The sequence below is a fragment of the Apus apus genome, chromosome 1 (genome assembly GCF_020740795.1).
Source record: "Apus apus isolate bApuApu2 chromosome 1, bApuApu2.pri.cur, whole genome shotgun sequence".
Classification (NCBI taxonomy): domain Eukaryota; kingdom Metazoa; phylum Chordata; class Aves; order Apodiformes; family Apodidae; genus Apus; species Apus apus.
Window position 1 is genome coordinate 23,053,305 of NC_067282.1, and position 22,897 is coordinate 23,076,201.

At 38.2% G+C, this 22,897-nt stretch overlaps 1 protein-coding gene across 5 annotated transcripts in view; it reads left to right on the plus strand.

The window, feature by feature from the left end:
- FRY (FRY microtubule binding protein) overlaps nucleotides 1-22,897 on the plus strand; it is a 243,628-nt gene that overhangs the window by 196,566 nt on the left and 24,165 nt on the right. For all 5 annotated transcript variants that reach the window (XM_051611586.1, XM_051611616.1, XM_051611609.1 and 2 more), the window contains 12 exons: nucleotides 1,001-1,188; nucleotides 2,123-2,217; nucleotides 3,584-4,185; nucleotides 5,902-5,999; nucleotides 6,090-6,260; nucleotides 10,458-10,598; nucleotides 11,342-11,521; nucleotides 12,633-12,794; nucleotides 13,646-13,720; nucleotides 15,558-15,728; nucleotides 21,358-21,558; nucleotides 22,097-22,258. In XM_051611586.1, coding sequence (XP_051467546.1) covers nucleotides 1,001-1,188; nucleotides 2,123-2,217; nucleotides 3,584-4,185; nucleotides 5,902-5,999; nucleotides 6,090-6,260; nucleotides 10,458-10,598; nucleotides 11,342-11,521; nucleotides 12,633-12,794; nucleotides 13,646-13,720; nucleotides 15,558-15,728; nucleotides 21,358-21,558; nucleotides 22,097-22,258 — 2,246 coding nt within the window. The remainder of the gene's footprint in view (nucleotides 1-1,000; nucleotides 1,189-2,122; nucleotides 2,218-3,583; nucleotides 4,186-5,901; nucleotides 6,000-6,089; nucleotides 6,261-10,457; nucleotides 10,599-11,341; nucleotides 11,522-12,632; nucleotides 12,795-13,645; nucleotides 13,721-15,557; nucleotides 15,729-21,357; nucleotides 21,559-22,096; nucleotides 22,259-22,897) is intronic.

Here is a 22,897-nt window from a genome sequence, read left to right on the forward strand (position 1 = left end):
TCATGTTAGATTGAGTCATAGAATGTCTTGGGTTGGAAGGGACCTCTAAAGGTCATCTAGTCCAACCCCCCTACAGCAAGCAGGGACATCTCAAGCTAGAACTGATTGCTCAGAGCTCCATCAAGCCTGACCTGGAATGTCTCCAAGGATGGGGCCTCAACTACCTCTCTAGGCAACCTGTTCCAGGGATCCACCACTCTCATATTAAAGAACATGTTCCTAATGTCCGCTCTAAATCTACCCTTTTCTAGCTTAAAACCATTACCCCTTGTCCTATCATTACATGTCCTAGTGAACAGAGCTGTAGCTGAATGTTAAATCAAACATTTATTCAAAGCTCTTGGTAGAAAACCTTTTGATTGATTCTACCAGATAAAAACTCCTCTGTATCCTCTTGGTAAAACATATCACAGTTCCTAAGTAAATATACCTAATTAAATTTCCTCTGGTCTGGTGACTAAAGTTTAATTTTAATTTAGAATGTTTTTAGAGCTTAAGAAATGTAGTTATTATCTTTTTAAAGCCAGCATAGTCACTAACTAAATGTCTTCTAAGATCAAAGCAGAATGCAGCATCAGTATTAATATTTAACACATTATCCAAAGCCTACCGAAGCTAATGGAAAGACTAATTCAGCTTGTCTTTAGGTCTGGGTGTGTTCAGAAGTTACTGTGCTGCTGTCAGCAAGAATAGTTGATGGTTTCGAAGTTTGTCCAGGAATTATAAAAAAAATTAGATTAAGAATTTCAGGTTTTTCCAGGAATTATAAAAAAAATTAGATTAAGAATTTCAGGTTTTTGCTGACAAACATTTGCAGACTCCAAATTTTGGTTTTGCAGCTTATTTTCTTTCCATGTGAAATAAATGTAAACAGTAGGATATTATCCCCAAACCAGATGTTTCTGCATTTGTTTCTCACAGGGTTTGCAGGATACACCGTAGTGCCAATCTTCCTGCAGAGATGGTTCAGCCTGTTATGACACCCTATTCTTTTGCTTAGGTTTTCATTTGGAGCAGCACCTCAGTGAAGTTGCTTTACAAACAGCTCTTTCAAGCTCTTCAAGACATTATGCAGGTCGCTCTTTCCAGATATTCAGGGCCCTAAAGCAGCCTCTTTCTGCACATGCATTATCTGACCTCCTGTCAAGATTAGTGGAAGTTATTGGAGAGCATGGCGATGAGATTCAGGTATGCATATGTACATAATGATTCTTAGTTCTGTTGATTTAATGTGTATTTAATTTAAAATTACTATTTTAACAACGTGTTCTGGAATGAAATGATGGAAAGTAGAATGTGGCCTTAGAAAAGGTTACCTCTGAGTTTCCTGAATCCATATGTACTTTATCAAAGCTTTCTTCAGGCTGTTACAATCTTACATTGTTCTAAAGAGATGAAGTAGAAAAAATCTAGTAAATATCACTCAAAATGAAGTATTTCTGATGACCATTTTTCCTTTTTTCGCATCCTTAAATTGTGCTTAAGAACACCAACATCCTATCTGCTGATATAATCTGACCACATGGAGTAGACACCACCTCATTTCTCAAATGTTAACATATTTTGAAATAAGGAAAGACACAACAACCGTCACAAAACTTACACTGACCTCGTTTGATCCAGTCTTCTCTTAGTGAACTATGGTGTTCACTTGGTTTAGCTAAACAGGCTGTTCTCTCCTGAAATTTTACTATCAGGGCCCACACATTGTGAGAGCCAAGACTTAATAGAGAACTACTAGCTCTTAGTAAGAAATAGACTGACATCACCTCCGTATTTTACTAAGGTAATAAAACTGCCACAAGATGACAGCAACATTCTGTCACAACTCCTTCTGCAGCATTTCAATCAGTGACCTGCAATTCAGAGGTTCTGTGTGCCATTACCAATCCCCTGATGAAGTATGTGCCCTTCTTCCATGCCTTCATAGATCATTCAGAGGCAGAAAATAAAACACGATTGTAGTGACATTTTTATGTTTTGGGCAGTGGATGTGAATGTTCTTTTTTTCAGGAGAAATTACAGGTTTTCAGTAGGTGCCTGTTTTTTGTGAAATGAAGATTTTCAGATGTTCACTGTTTCGGATGTCTTTGTTGAAATCTTTAACCTTGTGCATTAATAGGGGTATGTAATGGAGGCACTACTTACTTTGGAAGCTGCTGTGGATAATCTGTCTGACTGTTTGAAGAACAGTGATCTTCTGACGGTGTTATCACGGTAAGAGCCTGTTCCCCTAACTGTATCTTTTATTTTCAGTGTCTTATGATATTAAGTGTGCAGTTCTGCAGACTGACAGCATAAAATTATTTTTATAACACTGAGCTCATCTGTAATCTTCAGAGAACTAGACTAAGAGCACATTTCAGCTAAATTTGACAATAGTTAAAATAAAGTTGATAAAACTAGTGGAACTTCACAAAACATTGTAAATTCTGCCTTGCTGCCACTTGGCTATAACTTACTTTAACATCCTTTAAAGATACTGTCTTTTTTTTCACCTTTGTACCATATACTTGAAAACACACCTGGGAGGAAACATTTTTTGGAATATTGGTTTCATACAACCTGCTGTTCTCAGATGAAGTATTCCCCAAGAAGTAAATGATGATGGTTTCTTCTCAGTTAAACTAGGGAGAAATTTATCCCAGGTGTACGTAGCCTATGGATTTGCCAGACTTGTAGACCCTATTTGTGAAACCGTCGGCCTCTAGGTAGACTTTTGTACATGGAGGGAAATTGCAGGCTCCTTCCAAGACAAAGCTGTTGACAGTACTGAGAGAGATTAATGTCAATCTGACTTGTTATAGCAACAGTAGAATTGGGGATGTGTTTGAAATATTACAGACAGTAGGGACTCATAGGACACGAGGTAGGAATGGGACCAGTCAGGAATTAGCTCTTCTCCAGAACAAACTTCCCTTGCATGTATCAACACAGCATGTTCATCTATACAGATAATTGATAGGGATTGTGTGGATCAGCGCATGATAGTCCATGAGGAGGCATTAGTCACTGAAATTGAAAAAACTGTTTTCTCTAAACCAGGATACAGACAGGGGAGGATGCAACGACAAGGTTTCTAAAGGACCTATACTAGCAAGAACCAAGGCAGCCGCATGACAAGTTTCTTGAGGAAAATTTGGCATATTTGTGGTTCTCCTTAAGATACACTGGTTTTCTTGCCCATAGTTCTCTCATTAGCTCGTTAGTTAGGTTTAGTTTGGGGTTTGCTCCACTGATGAGGACATTCTGAAGACCTAATTTGTTATCAGTTCTACAACTGCTCCAATATATGGACATTTCTGTAAGTCACTTCATAGCTTTTTATCTCCTATCCCCATGTTGCTCTTACCTCTCCAGGCTGTAGGCTATCCTGCTCTGCTTTGGTGTAGTGCCACATGTACCTGTAGTCACGTGTGTGGGCACTTCAGGGGAAACCAGGCAGGCTGCAATAGATGGTGTGGTGTTTTCCTATTTAAATATTTATTTACAGTTTGATAAACACTTAACTGGCATCCAACAGGTGCGAGTTTTGAGCTGTGCATTCACACATTACAATGTATATTATCTGTTCTGGGTTCAGTTCATCCTCGCCAGATTTAACCTCCAGCACCAAACTGACGGCAAGCCGGAAGAGCACAGGGCAGCTGAACGTGAATCCTGCAACTGGTAACACAGCCACTGCTGAACGAAGCAGGCACCAGAGGAGCTTCTCTGTACCCAAGAAGTTTGGAGATGTGGACAAGTCCTCGGACCCACCACGTAGTGCCACACTAGACAGAATTCAGGCATGCACCCAACAAGGCCTGTCCTCTAAAACCAGAAGTTCATCTTCTCTGAAGGACAGTCTCACTGACCCATCCCATATTAACAATCCAACCAACCTACTGGCCACCATCTTCTGGGTTGCTGTAGCTTTGATGGAATCAGATTTTGAGTTTGAGTATCTGATGGCATTGCGGTTACTGAATAAACTTCTAGCTCATTTGCCACTAGATAAAGCTGAAAACCGGGAGAAGTTAGAGAAGTTGCAAGGACAGCTGAAGTGGGCAGACTTCTCGGGGCTTCAGCAGCTACTCCTGAAAGGATTCACCTCCCTTACTACCACTGATCTCACACTACAGCTCTTTAGTTTGCTGACACCAGTGTCTCGAATGTCCATGGTGGATTCCTCTCAAGCTATAGGTAAAACCAGTCTGTTTTCCACTCTTTCAATTTCTGTTGCTTTGATATTTGCTGACAGACCTCGTTAGGCTATCTGCACAAAACCAAAAATGGCCTTTTTCATTCTCTTCTAATAATATACTTTTGCTTTGAGTTGGTTGGGCTTTTTGGAAATTTCATAACAATATATTTCAGAAAAGTGAGTCTGTTGCACAGTAAGGTTTGGAGGAGAGCAGTCATGTATTATTTCACATTTATTTTTTAGTGCTTAACAGCATATAGAGTTTCTGAGTGCTGACAAAATAAACATATGGAAGAAGATACTGACAAATTTTCTAGAACCTATTTTGGACAGCTTTTCCATTGAATTATTTTCAGAATATTGCAAATTATTTTATTTTAAATTAGTGCTTCATGTGATTTTTCCTAGGAATATAAATATTGAAAACTCTTGTACACATTTTATATAAACCACAATAGCCCATTAGTGATTGAGGAGGGAAGCCTGGGTTATAAGGAAATCAGCTAACATTTTGAAATTCCCAATTACTTAGTTGAGGTTGCGACCACTTTATTTCTGGGAGAGAGTTTCTGTTACTGTTCCAGATATTTACTCCTCTGTCTCAGTCAGAAACACAGGTATTAATTGTTCAGGCTTCACAACTAAGTCATAGTGAGCTCAGACACAGAGTAAGGGGATGAATGCCACGAACAGCCTGCTCATCTCTAGGCACCCATGTGGTGCCTGTGCCTGACTTCAGTTGGGTCACTCACACATGGGCTGTGACAGTGCCACCTGGAGGTATCTTTTTCTTTTCCTTGGGTATAGAGGAAGCCAAGAAAAATTACACTCCTAACTTAGGCAGCTTTTTAAACTGTGTAGAATAAGGGGATATGGTTAGAAAGATATGGTCATAGATCACATCCTTTCTTTTCCAGAAACAGATTGTGTCCCAGTACAATTTCTTGACTTCTGAGCTCTCACCTGCACTGGAGCAGCTTTTGTTGCAGCTCTCCATCATAGTCAATGCCTATAGTTCATCAACTACCTTGAGCTGTGCAGAGGAACTAAATCCCTGCACCAGACAAAGCCCTTAGGTTAATGACACCAAAAACACCCATTTGAGTAGAATCATCTGACCAGTTATATCAGAATTTTGGTCCATTATTATTAACTTGAACAGTGTAAGACACTGGAAGCTGTGCCTCGCAGCCTGACCAAAACAGTTTGTTTATAAGTACTTGCTGAATTTTTTGTGTGTGTTTTAGCAGCAGTAATAAAAATGCCACTTGTTTTAATTATTTATTTATAGATTTTACAAATGTATGTATGTTATATATTATATATATATAATATAAATATAAACGTAATACATTAATGCCCTCCACTCAATAAGCCAGTTAAGTGGATACTATAAACATACCTTCTAACATGAATAAAATACATACTTTTTTGAGATATTTTGTCCTGTAAATATCTGTTGGCAGCGCAGACTTTGCAGAAATAGGTTCATGTTTTATACTAGTACTGTTACCTAATGATATACTGGATTTTCAAATTTAAGGCCCCTTTAAAACAAGTGTGCCATGGCCAGTGGCATGAAAAACTTGACAGAGTGTGTGAGTTCAGAGCTAATATAATACTTATATTATTACCTCTAATGAAACACCAACTTGAAGATCACTGAGACTCTTATGCCCAAAATACACATTTTGTTCTGTATTTTCCTGTTCTAGGATTTCCACTGAATGTTTTGTGTCTTCTGCCCCATTTAATTCAGCATTTTGACAGCCCAAACCAGTTTTGTAAAGATATAGCCGAAAGGATTGCTCAGGTATCAGTTGTTTTCTGTTTCGTACATCCTCAAACCCTGCAGATGCAGTTGCCTTGTTCTTAAGATCTTTTTACATTTATATTTAATTAGGTTTGTTTGGAGGAGAAGAACCCCAAGCTATCTAATCTTGCCCATGTCATGACCCTTTATAAAACACACAGCTACACGAGGGACTGTGCTACCTGGGTAAATGTGGTTTGCCGTTACCTTCACGAAGCATTTGCTGATATTACTTTGAGTATGGTTACATATTTGGCTGAGGTAAGTCTTCAAAGATTTTTTTTACTGTTTTAACTCTTCTGTTGCCTAACAACCCGAAGAACTGAAGTCTGTCTGCAGGTTACCGGGGGATCTCTGTGGCTGTTATTTATAATTAAAGGTAAAAAGCAGAAATTAGCAGAAAGAAAGGGAATTAGTATAAGGAATCAATATTGAATACTAAACCAAAAGCCAGCAAAGGTCTGCAGGGTTGATATATCTTAAAGCAGCTTCACTCATCAGCTGGTCAGATTTTCCATTTTGAAAGAGAGAATAACTGGATAACATTTAATTAGATTCCACTGAGGAGAATAAGAGAACTAATTCCAGAAGGGGCTTTGCATCACAAATAAGATATAATTTGCTGTATAAGGATCTGGTGCTTTAAAAAAAATGTTATGTATTCCTGTAACACTGAATGGGATTATCTTGCTGCCCAGGTACTGTATTAGCAGCAAGTCAGGCAGGTTTTTGACAGTAATTAAGGCACATTCCTTACATAGCACCGTCATTGCAGGATGACAGACTAGTAAGCACCTTCCTTTCTCTGTATTGATGTTGACTGCAGCTCTGTTGAGTCATGTCCGGGGAATATTTGCATGGGCATAGAGTAGGAGCCAGCCTGGAGGAGCAGAAAGAAGCAACAAACTCTTGTTTCTCCTGCTCTAGCTATGAAAAAGATTTTTCCATCATACAGAATGTTTCCACTTTTCTTCTTAGTTAATCCCCAGACCAGGATAAACAATGTGCTCCAGTCTCCTATAAACTGACTGTGGGATATACTATCAATAGGTAAAGCCAAATGGGTCAGTAGCCCCACTGGGCAATCTGCAGTTGAATGTTAAAGCAATTGATTACAGAGCCTCGAGGTTTGCTCAGTCCCCATTGCTTGGGTCTGAGGGAAATTGTGAGACAATCGGTGTTTAAGAATAACAAAGGAAATCTGTGTTGCAAGTGTGACCCCACCAAACACACTTTTAGAAGGAGACTTTCTACAACAAGTTATTAAGACTGTGAGAATAAATGCCCCCAGCAGAAGGTAAAAGCTTCAGTTATTGCCACTGAGACAAAAAATTCCTATTTGATGGCAGGTAAATGCCTGTCAACTAGGGGTATGATCCTGGCATAAAATAAGACTTTTCAGCTGTGTTCTTATCCAGACCTTACGGTGACAAGCAGTGCTCCTTACTCAGCTTTACATATTACAGCTCTATCCATGGAAAGTGGTCCTTTCTTCTAGAAAAATACTTGGGGATTTTAGTCTACAGATGAGGAAAAATCACTCTTTAGTAGTGCAGTAGAACCTTGAACATCCACTACCAAAATTAACATACACAATACTGAAAGCTTACTTTGATTTTATGTTAGATTTTTGTATATAAAATTTTTAAAATCAACCTTGTACCATGTGAGCACAGTCATTCTAGGAGGATACCTGAATTGACATGGGTCACATGTTAAACTAGTCAGTCATTAAGTCCAGGGTCATGTTTGTACTTAAATAGCTAATGCTATCGATACAGAAGAAGAAGGGACAAGAAACCCCATAGCAGATAGTAATGTGCTCATGGTAGGTAGATGTTTCCTCCTGCTCCCTGTTAGAGGATTGCTTGTGATAGAAGCATGAGCATTCATAACCTGTTCAAAACCAAGGAATCACTAGAGATTAAAATGTCTGTGTTGCAAAGGGAGCATGTCCTACATCAGGCTTTGTCCCACCAATGGCTTGTCTGTCAGACATGACTTGTGGAACGACTTCTTTATTTCTTCAGTGGACACAGAAGACATTTGTTTGACTGACTACCATAGCATAAGAGCTCAGTGTACCTTCTCACCTGCTGCCTGATTCGGAGGGGCAAAGGGAATTGTCTCCTGCAGTAGCATCCATGCCCAGGCAAAGCAGTACTTGCAAGAGCAGGCTCTGCTCTCCACCTAGTTCTAGGTTAGTTGCTGCTTCAGGGAAGTGACAAATGTTGCTAATGGAGTGTGAATCCCTAAACGTGGGTAAGACCTGAATAGTTGTCACACACTAACAAGAGAGCAATCCACAGTGCTTCAAAACATTTCAGGACTAGAGAAAAACAATAAACAAACAACAACAAAAAAAAAACCAACCACGAGAACAAGTATTATTTCTTCTTACAGATTGGTGTCTTGGAACTCACTGATACAAATGATGCGTTACCACCACTCCATCTCCCTGCTCCTTTTGTTGCTTCTGGCAGCAAAAGAATTCCAAATGCATTTTACAGTTGCTCTTCATTTTTAACCCAAAATACTTGTTACAAATGCATACTTGTTACAAATGATAGCCCACACTTGGGCTATCAATGACCGCATATACTCATACAAGTAGGTGAAAAATGGCGCAGCCCACAAATGTTTAGAGTTTAAGGGGCAAGAGTTGTTTAAATCAAAGGATTCTGTTGACAACAAATTTACACAAACCGGAATGGAATTTAAGAATCTTTCAGAGCTAATTTCCTAGAACAGCTGTCTAACCAGTGATAGAGGCAGAATTCCCCTTATTTCCCAAGAATTCTTTTTGCTATTACAAAAGTGATTAACTGATGCATTAGCCTCTGTCACAAAACAAAAACAAAACCAAAAATATCTTCCTCTCATCCAGATATTTTCTTCTAATCCTGTATTCCCACACTGAAATGGTATACCAGCTGATGTGCTGGATGGTATAAAGTATTTACAAGGAAGGAATCAACCTTCCATTGCAAGATCATAATGGAAGGCAAGAAAAAGTCTATAACCCTGTTCTGAAGAAGAGTTACTAGGCACATTTTATCTCTCAGTAAAGGTATCCACAGGCTGAAGGAGCTTAACCTGTAGTACTTTTAATTTAAAAATTCTTACTGTCATTTTGTAGAGGAATAGATAGCACAGAGTGATTTTCATCTATTGTGCTGTTGGTGGAATTTGTTTTTACTTTGTTTTATGAATCACTAATTACTACTCATTTTTACTGATGAAAGAAATCTGAAGATATTTGGTGGGATGCAACAGGTGTGTGTCCTACCTGATCATTCCATTTTGGCTGGCATGAAGCATCCTCACTCAGTAAAAAGAGGAGTCTAGTTATTCAGGCCAGCAAGGACATCTAATGAATTACTAGACTTCACTTGGATAACAGCTGAAATTTTTCCCTGATGTAAAATGTGAGGCAGCATAGAGTTTTAACAGTTGTTTTCTAGATCCTGATATATCTAGTAGCCAGTGTTAGAAGAACTTTTTTGTCAGCCTGAACAGAAAGATAAGGTCTAGTCTTGAGCCTCTGGTTACCTCCAGCAACAGTGTTTGATTGCCTCTGAAGTTTGTGGGGTAACACAGTACCTGTCAGCAATGAAAGAATGTGCTACCTTCCAGGAAATTTTCAGCTGAGATATTTCACACACATATGCAGACATAGCATGTGTGTCTGCACAGCTCCTAAATTATTGCTGTGTATATATAAGAGCACAGCTGCATGTCCAAAGTCCATTGTGGCCTTCCGAGATCTACGCTCAGGTGTTCAAAAATTCCGGGATTTAGATCAAGCCCTTCTTTGTATCAGCCTCTACAGTAAGAGAGCCCAGGGACTGTATCTCCTCCTTAACAGAAAATGTTTCCTTGGCAGTTAGAGCCAGTGAGCACTGGCAGCGAAGTTTATTTGAATAAATGTGTATTGATGTCTGAATAGTAGTAGTTCTGTTTCTTCAGCATGTTTTCTTTTTTCTCACTGACTTTCAGCAAAGGTAGAAATAAAAAGATACTCTCCTGTTTTTATTGGATGTGCTTCCCCAATTACAGTAAAAATTTTACCTGCCAATTTACTCAACTGCTGACTGTGTTTTCTAAGTTAGGGCAGGTATATATAAAATGTATGTTTCATTATAAAAACAGGCTAGCATTTGGCTCCCAGCTTAAAGCTCTTTTTTATTTCACACTTGTATCATCATCACTTGTAAAATGATTGGAAAATGGCACTGCAAAATCAGTGAGTGAAGAGAGATTAACAGTACAAATGGTACTTTGTTGTTGTTGTTGTGTTGATGGTTGGACTTGGTGATCTCAGCGGTCCTTTCCAGCCATGGTGATTCTGTGATTCTGTGATTCTGTATTCATGAAACTACTAGCTTTTTCCATAAGAAGAAATGCCTCAACATTTAGTTATTGTCACTTGGTGTTTTTTGTGTTTTTTTTTAACAGCTACTAGAAAAGGGCCTCCCTAGTATGCAACAGTCCCTCTTACAGATGATCTACAGCCTTCTTAGTTATATGGACCTGTCAACTATTCCTGTGAAGCAGTTTAACATGGAAGTGCTAAAAATCATTGAAAAATATGTACAGGTAAATACCGTATCTTCTTTATATTCACACAGAACCTTGGCAGTATTTACTATCATAAGTTCATTTTCTTTATAAGAATATAAGACTAGGTTAGCAGGGAGCACTGCGACTGTCCAGGGTGGTATCTAGTTTATAAACATATTGATGTCTAATGGACTGTGCCATGAGATGTCCAGCTGTGTGTTCACAGTGTGGGAAGGGTTAGGCTGCAGCTACGCTGCATCAGGAGCAAGTTTAATACCATCCAGGCCCAGATCAATTATTAACACAAGAGAGATGTGGCATAAGCACTTCAGAGACTTCTGCACCTAATTCTTGCAAGTGGAAAACACATTATTTCTACTAGGAATTTACAGCTCTAAAGAGTCTGTGTCAAGTCAGCTTTTCTGTTAAATTGGGATTCTGCGATGACCCTTATATATATGTGTGTGTACAGATTAAGGCATTCAGGTAGCAAATTTTAACTCCTTTGCCAAGTTGGCCTTGCACTCGTCTCCCACGTTGCAGGCCAGTTCCTTAACAATGACACCTTAGGCAAATCTTGGTCTCTGCTGTTGAAAGAGAAAGAAAGAATCGTAATGTTTCAATTCCACAGAATTGATTGTGTGGCAAAAATATGATGAAAATATAAATAAATATTATATATAAATATAATATTAATAATATAATAATATAAATATAAATAATCTTGAATGTGTGGGAATCTTTCTTTCTGTTTGCTGATTAAATATGCCTATTTCTAGAGCATTCACTGGAGAGAAGCCTTGAATATCCTGAAGTTGGTAGTTTCTCGTTCTGCCAGCTTAGTGCTACCATCCTATCAGCACAGCGATCTTTCAAAAATGGAAATACATCGGGTGTGGAACAGTGCTTCCAAGGAGCTACCAGGGAAGACTCTAGAGTTTCACTTTGATATTTCAGAGGTATTTGTAATTCTGCTACTTAAAACCTTAATTGTTTTGTTTGATAATCTTAAGACTTGTTGCAGTGCCTTAAGAAAGCTGAAAATTTGGGAAAGAAAGACTTCCAAACTGGAAATCTCTTAAATTATTTTTTACCCACACTGATATATTGAATAACCCATGCTGGTTGGCTCTTCCTGTATTTTTACTAGAGATTTTTGTGAAGGGATTATGAGTTTTATTTAAAATTATCTAGTGGAAAAGCTGTGTTGCAATTATGCCAACTGTAATATATATATATATATATATATATATATGTATATATAGATTGTAATATGTAATATAGTAAATAATATAATATATATCCCTCTGGGCATTTTAAACTTGGATGCCAATGTTCTCTGTACCTGTTAAACACAGAAATTTGTTCTTTAAAGGAGTACTGCCTGGCTTCTGACTGAACTCTTTTACAGCAGTCTTAATCCTGCAAACCCTGTACAGCTTTTAACTTGATAGAATTGAATGGTCCTGTTGACTTTAATGGGCAAGTCTATTTATAGTTATGAACCTGCAGGACTGTTTGCAGCACTATAGACATATTTCATATAGATAATAGTGAAACTTTGAAGTGAAAAGGAAATATGAACATAAAAAGACATCTTGTACTATTTGTATAAAGATATTTTACCTTAGTGTTTCATGTAGGTATAATTTTAGAAAATGCTGAGCATCCTATCATCAATCCAAGAAAGCAGTTCAATGTTTGTGGGAACAGGGCCAGAGTGTTCAGCACTCTTAGGAAAAAAGTGCAAGAAATGTGGATTTGAAATAAATTTCATAAGCTTCCCGGGCTTTTTGCTGGTTCTTACATTAGAAACTACTTTGACAATTGCATTTGAATAACAGCTATTTGTGAACATAAGCACTAGCTGCTAGTTACTGGCAATTGTTAGTGAGACCTTCACAGTGGGAATAAGATAAAAAGCAAGTGACATAAAATTGGGGCATTCCTCGTCTTACCTCTGAACATGTGGTCTTCAGAGTAATCTTTTTTCCTCCAACTGAAGCAATAAGCCTTATTGTAAGTTAATTCTGGAGCACAGTACTAGTGCATAATTGCTCTCTATTTAAGACTCCAGTTATTGGGAGGCGGTATGATGAGCTGCAAAGTTCTTCTGGACGAGATGGGAAACCCAGAGCAATGGCTGTCACCCGAAGCACTTCATCAACCTCATCAGGATCTAACTCCAACGTCCTTGTTCCTGTGAGCTGGAAGAGACCCCAGTACTCTCAGGTAAACTCCTTTTAAGTAGCCTGACATTCATTAACAAGTTGCACTGGGAACTACTGAATTAATGCACACTTGGGTTCTCAAATGAAATGCTTGTGCCCTGTGTGCCCCCTGCAGTGCTCCTGGCTGGCTGGGCCAGTGGCAACAGAGCATCTGAGTGACTCTGTGCTGAATTTCTGTCTTGGAGTCAGATATGGAGTCTGTCTTATCTCTGTCTTCTATCCTATTCAGTGTTTTTCTTTCAGCCTGCAGGAAATGCATCTCTTTAAGACCTCTGAATAGGTCACATTTAGCTAAGAATGACAGGTAGGTTCAGATACTAGCAAGCAGAGCAGATAGAAAGCATGTGCAACTTTCTGAGAGTTTTTATTCTTGGGAAATCAGATAAAAATAATTCCTTGGAACAATTTTCTGAAAACTGATTCTAGCGTACCTTACTGATTTTGATTATTTGCCAGTTAAACCTATGCAGAATAAATGTATTTATTGCTTCATTTTTTTTGGTATAAAATATTATGTAGGAGTGACTGAAGCAGCAATTCTTCAAAACATAATTATGCATGTGCTTATTTATAAGCTTCTGAACTGTGCTTTTGAAGTGATGCACAGGATCCAATGTTCTTATTATGCTTAGAATCAATAGGCTAATTTAAAAATAATAAACACCAAAATTATGAACAGCTATTTTTGTATTTCCTCTTATGCATAGTTGCTCTGAAAACAAGCCTTTGAGCACTGAATAGCTAATGATTTGCTTGGTTATTCCAAATTAAAAATTGTTAATGTATGTTTCTAGCCACTAGGAGAATGCTTGTTTTAAAAAATGCTCATTGGAGAATTGTCTTGTTTTCTAGAAAAGGACAAAGGAAAAGCTGGTGCATGTCCTTTCTCTGTGTGGTCAGGAAGTTGGGCTGAGTAAAAACCCATCAGTAAGTAGCCTTGTATTGATAATCTCTTTGGTTTATTGTTTCCTAAGCTTTAAGAGTAAAGAACTTTGTTTCCCAGAATTACTGACCTGATTTGCATAGTTACATGTCAAGTTTACTATTATTGTCATTTGCACTGGCCTGTGCTGCATTTCATAGAATCATGGAACAGTTTGGGTTGGAAGGGATCTGAAAGATCATCTAGTTCCAACCCTCCTGCCATGGGCAGGGACTCCTGCTAGACCAGGTTGCTGAAAGCCCCATCCAGCCTGGCCTTGGACACATCCAGGGTTCGGTAGGCAACAAGTTCTCCATGAGACAACAATGTGCCCTTGTGGCCAAGAAGGCCAGTGGTATCTTGGGATGCATTAAGAGGAGTGTCTCCAGCAGATCAAGGGAGGTTCTCTTCCCTCTTTACTTGGCCCTGGTGAGACCTCACTTGGAGTAGTGTGTCCAGTTCAGGGTTCCCCAGTCCAAGAGGGACAGGGATCTACTTGAGAGAGTCCAACAGAGGCCTACGAGGATGATTAAGGGACTGGAACACCTGCCTTAACAAGGAAAGGCTGAGAGACCTGGGGCTTTTCAGTCTAGAGAGGAGAAGACTGAGAGGAGACCTAATTAATGTCTATAAATACCTGAGGGCTGAGCATCAGGAAGGCAGGGACAAGCTCTTTTCACTTGTGTCCTGCGATAGGACGAGGGGCAATGAACCCAAACTCGAGCATAGGAAGTTCCACCTCAACATGAGGAAGAACTTCTTTACTGTGAGGGTGACAGAGCACTGGAACAGGCTCCCCAGAGAGGTTGTGGAGTCTCCTTCTCTGGAGACTTTCAAGACCTGTCTGGATGCCTTTCGGAGTGATCTGCCCTAGTTTTTTGGTCCTGCTCTGGCAAGGGGGTTGGACTCGATGTTCTTCGGAGATCCCTTCCAACCCCTAATATTCTGTGATTCAGTGATTCTCAGCACTCAGACCAGTGAGTCAGTGTCTCTCTCGCCTAGAGATGATTTACTTGCAAAAGCTACATTCAGTTTTGCTGAGAGATCTGTGATGCTGTATGTTTTACTCGTGCCAGATCAGTGGGTAGAGGGTAGTGACCTCTGGTATTACCAATCCTAAAACCTTTATAAAGTAAAAAATCAAATTACAGAAATAAAACTGAGAGGAGGACTGATTTTTCCACTAGATAGTAGTTCTAATGTTACTCTTTAAAAATTAATATCTGGTGCCAGGAAGTGGGCAGTAGATCATCCAGAGTAGCTCTTCAAATAATTATTAAATATTTTCTACAGAGAATGGAAAATTTCTGAATATTTTTTGTATGTTCTTTGTCACATATTGTAGGGGACAGGTCCTTCAATTCTGCAAAACAGGGACTTGCATTTTTGCAACTAAATTGCAGATACAATGATTTTTCATATGAAAGGGAAAATTGCAGCTTTTTGTGTTTTCTAATTTTTATATATTTTTGAACATCATTTTTAACTAGAGATTTTTTTATTAACTTGCTACCTCATCCCCTTGACAGGATTTTCTTTGCTAAGTTTTCTGAATTTTATTCCTGTAAATGCATACAAACACTCAGGCAACATCAATCTGCAGCCATTAGGAGGTAGCTGTAATATTCTTGGACGTGTTCCTGCAGCACGAAGTTGTTTCTTTGTACAAGTTTAATCTGAAGGCACCTGTCCAACATAAATAATAAAGAACGTTCTAAAAATACTCAGTGAAGGAATTAGGTGTGTACTGGAAATACAGTCTTCCGAATAACCAATTAGAGCTTTTAGGAAGAAACAACCAGAGGGAACACTTTGTTACAAGAGAAATCGTTTGAATTTTAGGTAATTTTTTCTTCCTGTGGTGATTTGGATCTGATTGAGCACCAGACGAGCTTGGTGTCTTCAGAAGACGGAACAAGAGAGCAAGAGAACATGGATGATTCAAACAGTGAACAACAATTCAGAGTCTTTAGGGACTTCGATTTCTTAGATGTTGAGCTGGAAGATGGGGAGGTAAAGTATATTTTCTCTGAAACAGCTTATTTATTAAAACAGTTTGATATTCTTTCTATGAAACACTGTTCTTGTAACATAAAACTTAACTGTGCAACTATGAACTAAATTCTGAGTTGAGATTATTTATAATGTTCACTTAGTGTTTATTTCAGTAGCCTAGCAGTAAGAGACTACCACACCCTTCCTTTCTGAATCTGCTTTAGGAAACACTGCAAAACTGTTACTGGAAGATAAAGCCTCTGTGCTAGTACCTTTTCAGGGAATTTACTTTTAAGTCAGTTCCTTTAAAATACAATTTTAAAAGGTCTAAATTGCTAACAAAAATATATTTGCTGATTGAAAACCCATAAAATGAAATTGATCCAAATCTGCTGGTTCTTGAGTAACTCTCCAAAGCATTAATTCAGGCCTTCAGGCTGTTGTTACTCCTGCCACGGCTGATTAAATCACTAAGGATTAGAGAGATGTACCTTCCACTCTGCTTAGGTATCCATGATTTCACCATTTCATGCAGGAGCTAAACAGAACCCTGGGGGCCCGGATCAAGTCTTGACAGGTGAAGCCTGTCAACTCACCTTGAGCTGAAACTACTGATGGGGAAATGTTTAGGAACTGCTGAATTTTGTGGGGCTAGACCCTTTAACCTTGCTTGTATCGAGCCTGGTGTATTTTTTTCTATTTTGGTGGGAAAGGCCAAGAATTAAAATCCCTTGCCAAATAAGTCTAACAAGTTTGTTGGTATTTAAAAGTTCAGAAACAGTTTGCTCTTCTGAAGTACTTAAGGTGCAGATGTTCAGCAAACCTAACAGTTTAGTAGATTGTGTTGTCATAATCTGGACTCAATTTTAACATGAATCCTCTCAGGCATCACTCTTAGCTCTGAGAAGACCTTGTATATAAGAAGAAATAATCAGCTTTCTCCCTCATTCAATTACAGTAGTAAAATCACTTTAAGGTAAACAGGGCCCTCAGGTGTGAACTCAAGTACATTTGAATTTCAATTTTTTTCAAATTAAGAGAAAGGACGAAGGAACAGAAAGAGATGTCAAGTCCTTATTTTCCAAGTGAGGAATCTCTGTATCAAGATATAGTAATTTTGGCTCACAGCTGCCTGTGACTTTGCTAAAAAAAATAAATAAATAAAAAAGCACTTGGCATCAGTGGTTGAAAATACATTAGCTAAATATTATGAAGGAGCTTTAACCACATGTTAATGTTTTGTTCAGTGACATTCAGTAATTCCTTTCTCTTCATCAGTTAAGACCATATATAGATCATATACAATTGTGCAATTCCTATCAAAATTAGTTTACCTTCATGGACTTTAACCCTGCAAAGATTTGTTTTATATGTGTGGCTAAGTTCAAGACCAAGGCCTAAATTTGTCAATCCAGTAATTGTCTTAAGTTGGTCATGAAACAGATACTAAGCTCCTCTAGTTTTATATGAAGTAAAATGAAATCCGTAGTCTTCTGCTTAATATAGTTTTTAAATTGCCATGGATCTAAGACCTTGCATTCCAGGGTTTGGTCCAGACTATTTTAAATAAGCAGATACTTCAGCCAAGCTCAAACCTGGTGTAAGAGGCTTCATCTCTAATGAGTTAGTTGAAACTATCGTTAACATCAGGTCTGAATTTTATATATTCATAGACATAAATAAAACAGTGTTAGAAAACTTAAGCTAGCAAGAGCACAAATAGCCTTTCCAAAAAAACCCATATGATTTAAACAGGCCAGTGATGCTTGTATCAGACCCAGACCACAAGATGTACTTGTTTGAAATTTCATAAAGAGGTGAAAGCAAGTAACGGTTATTTTCAAAAGACAGGCTGAAGAGTTGAAGTTTCTGTGATAATATTAGTTACAATTGTAGGCAAATGTTTGTCTATGATGCCTTTAATACAGTAATTTAAAATAGATTCTTTCTATTTGTTTTTCTATCTATCTGCTACCCAGGAACTTCAGGTAAGAATGCTACTTGAACTCAGATATGCCAGTATATGTTATGCCTTCTTGCAAACTTGTATTATAGAATAACATCATAGTTTTCTTGTTGCCCTCCCCCTCTCCAGTGTGTGTGTGGGTAGGTGGGTATGTGTGTGCTTGCACTTCTGACAGGTGCTTCATTTTTTGTCTTGTATTAGAAATTTTTGAGGTATATTAAAAAAATCTGCTTCATCTTACATTTGTTTTTGACATGTTCAATAGTCTTCACAAGTTTAAAAATACCTTAATTTTAGTATTACCATTTTTCAAATTGAGCCATTTTCTCCTTTTAGTATCTTTCTGCATAAATAATAGGTAGAAGCGAAGCAACTTCATTATTTAAAATATAGCAAAGTTTGACACATTTGTTTCCGTGGGCAAATTATGTATAATTTCCAGCTTTTCAGTCAAGGTGTATTGGCTCCTGTTTGCATCTTGCTAAAGTTGGTGCCTGAGACCACTTCAGAAAGTTTTCATCATTGCCTACCAGCCTGAATTGAATTTAATAAACTAGTTAATTCATACAGTTTACTTTAGTTCAGCTGTAGGCTCCTACCAGCTTTGCTAGGCTCATTTACCTTGTGAAGAAACCTGAAAAGGCACATCAGTGGTTGCCCATTTGGGACCTAAACTTGCAGTTAGTTTATCAACATATAGAGATATATTGACAGAGACCTGAAGTGACAAAGAATTGCAATGATTTCTACAAATTATGCAAAAATCAGCAAGAACAATTTTGCATATTTGTCTCTGCTAGTTTGTACATCAGTTATGCAAAACAACCCCCAAAAAGTCTTTGTCTCAAAATGCCTGCTCTCTAAAAGATATAAAAATATGGAAATATGTTTCTGTGACTGTGAAATAGTGCCTTACTCTGCAGTTCCACAGCACTTCTGACAATGCCCTACAATATTAGTGTGAGACCATTAACTTTGCATACTTTGTCAATATCTTAAGGTGAAGACTTGTATGAAGGAAGTTGTGTATGATGCTACTGGCTCTGTGGAGGAGCTACACTGCTCTCCCCACATGGGGTTACTTCCCTTTTTACTGCCCTTTCTGTGTCTCCCTTTCCCGGGGTTGTCAATGTTTAGAGACTGCAAGAGCATGTCCATTCCTTTACCAGAAGGTGGTGGTTGTGGGAAGTCCTGTATGGTACCTGCTCACAGCTGGCCAGACACATTTATGATACGAGACTGTTTCCTTTTGAACTGAGGTTTGTTTCTGGTGGCTTTTCAGATAGGAGATAATTTTGCTCCCACTGTAGATAAAGATGAACACCTCTCAAATACATCTTCTCTCCTTGTTAACTGGGAAAGAAAGATTGCTTAAAAGACTACAAGACTAGAACTCCTTCATAGACATGTGTTGACCTCTTGTTTAAGCTCAGTATGACTCAGGGTGCCCCTGTAACAAGCTTATGCTAACCCAAATACTATGGGTACTGTGTTTCATCTCTCTTACCCTTTCTCCCACACTTGTAATTCACTCCATCTCCTAATTGCATGCCCTAGAATAGTCCCTTTTAATTTATCTTCTTTTTTGCTGGCTTCCTTCTTTAAGACATTGCAGGAAAAAAATGCATCAAGAAATACTCCCATAGACATGGACTGCAAAGTTTACTGATAGCTGAGGATCAGGGTGTGATGACAGGCATCCTTGCTTGCTTGCTTATTTATGTCATTTGTTAGTTTGGTAACTGATGTGTTTGTGGAGGATGTTTCATTGCTGCGTGTCTCCTCCAGCCTTTGTGGGGGAGGATGAACAGCCAAAGAATTTATTAAAATTAGTAGCTGGGAACAATCATTTTTATGATTTAGAGAGATGTAATTTCTCAAATCTTAGACGTGTTCTGTTCTTTTCCCACACAAAACTTTCAAATGATCCCAGTCCCGGGATGAAAACACAGGGTTATTCTAATAATGTGTCAGGTTTCACAACAGTTTTGTGTTCATTTGCTCTTTAATATAGTGTGTCCCTAGTTCTACACGTTCTTGTGGATTACAGTTCTTGTGTTTCTGGATTATCTTGTTTTTTTTAAAAAAAAAAAAAGTTCTTTTTTCCTTGTACTTGTTCATGAGCAGTGAGCTTAGTGTCATGAAACTGAACTTTTCCTAATCATATTCCAAAGTCCATTGTATTAAAGGGCAGTGATGCAAAATTAGATATATTTGTGCAAGTTTATTGATTGTTAGGGAGGTAAAAGTGCAACTGAATTAATTGTACTTCATACAGTTTAGTCCCCATTCAGTAAGTGTCTGAGTAGTTCTGAATGGGGATTACTCAAGTGTGTGAAATTACAAATCTGCTCAAGTACCTTACTGAACTGAGACCTCTTACTCTATGATTGCACATAATTTTAATTTGGATGAGCCCAGGGTAGACTCCTTCCATAATCAGTGGTTTAATAATAATAACTATATTTTTGTCAGATTCATATTTAAAAGATCACTGACAACTTGAATTTTGACCAGCTGGTTTGCTTAAGAGTGTTGCATCTTAGAGGGTCTTATTTTAAACAATTAGCCCTGAACCTTAAAAAGGAACATTTTTCTCTGTGCATTTCATTCTCATGTTGACATAAGGTTGAGGGCTTTCACCTAGTAAAACTACCCAAAACTGCAAGTGGATACTTAATGCTGTGTAAGGCCCCTTTGGGCTCTGTGGGCCCGTGACAGGACCTGTTGTGGAACCTGTCTGGACTTGAAGAAGGGAGCAAGAGAATTAGCACAGTTAGGAGAAAGTGTCTCCTGAAAAATTATAGTCCAGTGAAAAATACATAAAAGTAAAAAAATGAAAAGATGGTGGAAAATTGTCATTTTTATACATGAAAGAAATTAAGTGATCTTTGTATCAGTTCACCAGCCTAACAAAGAGTTATGCCATTTGCTTAATGACCCAGCTTTATGTAAGTCTGTGTGGGATCAGAACTGAAAGTCAATATAAAATGTTTGGTCCATTTAACTGTGTCCTGTTTAAAAAGTGAAACCTCAGTCAGTACTAATCAGGTTATTCTCAGAGCATAGTTTCAAATAATTAAATAAATTCAAGTTACAGAAATAAGCTGTATGGGCCTATGATAAAAGTTTTAAAAGGTGTGCTGCTTTAGCTATTACATTTTGTGTGCTAAATGAAGGGTTCATTCAAATCTACCTTAACTCATCGTTGTGGTTATGTATATGATGAAAATAATCTAAAATCTTTAACATAGATTACACAATTGAACCATTGCTGTGAGCTGTGCTCCTAATGTTTTTAAACACCATGTACAGAAACTTTATAATTGCTTCCAGACTTTTCTTTTGCCTGTCACTGCTCTACTGGTATTGAGGTGTGTGCGTACGTGGCCTTATAAAACCAAATTCTTAAATCAACAAATGCATGAAAAACATCTAATACTGAACAGAATGACTCTTCATTTAACTGTCATTTCCATGCTTCTGCTCTTATCTCCAGGTGAAGCGCTGGAAAATTATAAATGCTCCTGTTACATTATTGCTTAACAAAATCATGTTTATATCAAGTTTGTGTCATATTTTTACATAAAAATATTCCTTGAGCTAACTTTGATCTAATTAGTAGTGGTTTGTATACAATGAGTTTCAAATCAAGGAAGCTGACCCTGTATCTGATCTCAGGGGGAGAGCATGGACAACTTCAACTGGGGGGTGCGCAGACGGTCCCTGGACAGCCTGGACAAGTGTGACATGCAGCTGCTGGAAGAGAGCCAGCTCCTGGGGAGCACGCCCAGCCTGAACAAAATGAACCGTGAGGACTCTGATGAGTCATCTGAGGAGGAGGACCTGACCACCAGCCAAATCTTGGAGAACTCAGACCTAGTAAGTTGTAAACTTGCCATTTAAGGACAGACAGGGTTGTGTTTTTAAATAAGATGGGCTTTTAGTTTCCTCTCCCCCAGGTGCAATCTAATCAGCTGAAACTGGGGGCACTCAGTACAGTATTTAGTTGCTGCTTGATTTTCCCTTCTTTGCAAATGTAAAGAGGAATTATAAAGCAAAGTTCAAACCAGAGGAAACACTAGATCTGATTATTTGCCTTTTTTCCCCACAAATTACTATATGACAATTTTGCACAATTGGCCAACAGTAAATCTTTCTGATGTATCTAATACTTAAAGAAATACGAAAATACCCCAGTTTGTCAACCTGTGTTATGTTTTTGTTGTTCACTGCTGGGATGTTTGCATAAAATGTTGATGGTAGAAACACTGAAAGGGTCATAATATGTCTGCATGCACAAAGAAAGCCACGGTCACTGTCCTTCAAGACAATGTCTGCTTTGCATGTTCATAAAAGCAGTATGTGGTAAGGTAGCTGTATACTCAGCTCTTCTGTGCTTTTGTTGTCTTTTAAACAGATTATAACTCTTTCCCCATCTGAGGATGCAAATCATATTGACTCACTTTCTACATCAGGTGACACAACCTCAGCAGACCCTCATCATTTTAATATAGGAACGTCTAGCTTTGAAGTGTCTTTGCCTGATATGAATAATCTCCAAGTATCTGAAGGATCCAAGGTGAATACATTTTTACTTTAAACTGCAGTGTATTTTATATAACACTTTTACAGGTTTATTTTACTTACACTTTCATGAAGGGTTTGACTTTGAAAGCAAGTACATTCTGACTTCCTGCATGTAATGGCCTAGTACAATACACTCATATGCTCCTGCACGTTCATACCCTTTCCTTTCTTCTTATGATTGTTTCAGTAAAATATTCTATTTATTGTTTCTTAAGTGTATTGCACTACATATGCACCAAGATAGTACAGTCTCATTGGAAGACAAATTAATGAACTGGCTACAAGTTACAACCCTAAGGGAATATTCTTTTGTTCTTCATGCTGATTTAAAAGTACAATATGCCAACTCTTGTGGTGGGTGTATGCACATATTCTCTGAGATTATTTTGTGTGTGGGAACCTGCTGTACAGTTATGTGCACTGGATTCAGTTCTTGTCTTTTGGCAGGCACTTAGAAATTTTTAATTCATGACCACAATATTAAGCTATCTTGAGGGGGTGGGGAGGCAGGATTTGCAAGGATACAACCACGGTGTTCAGCACTGTTTATTTCAGACATTTGTATCCAAAGATACAAGATACAAAGAGCAGGGTTGGTAAGTGGCTATCAATGTGGGGACAGTTTCTTTAA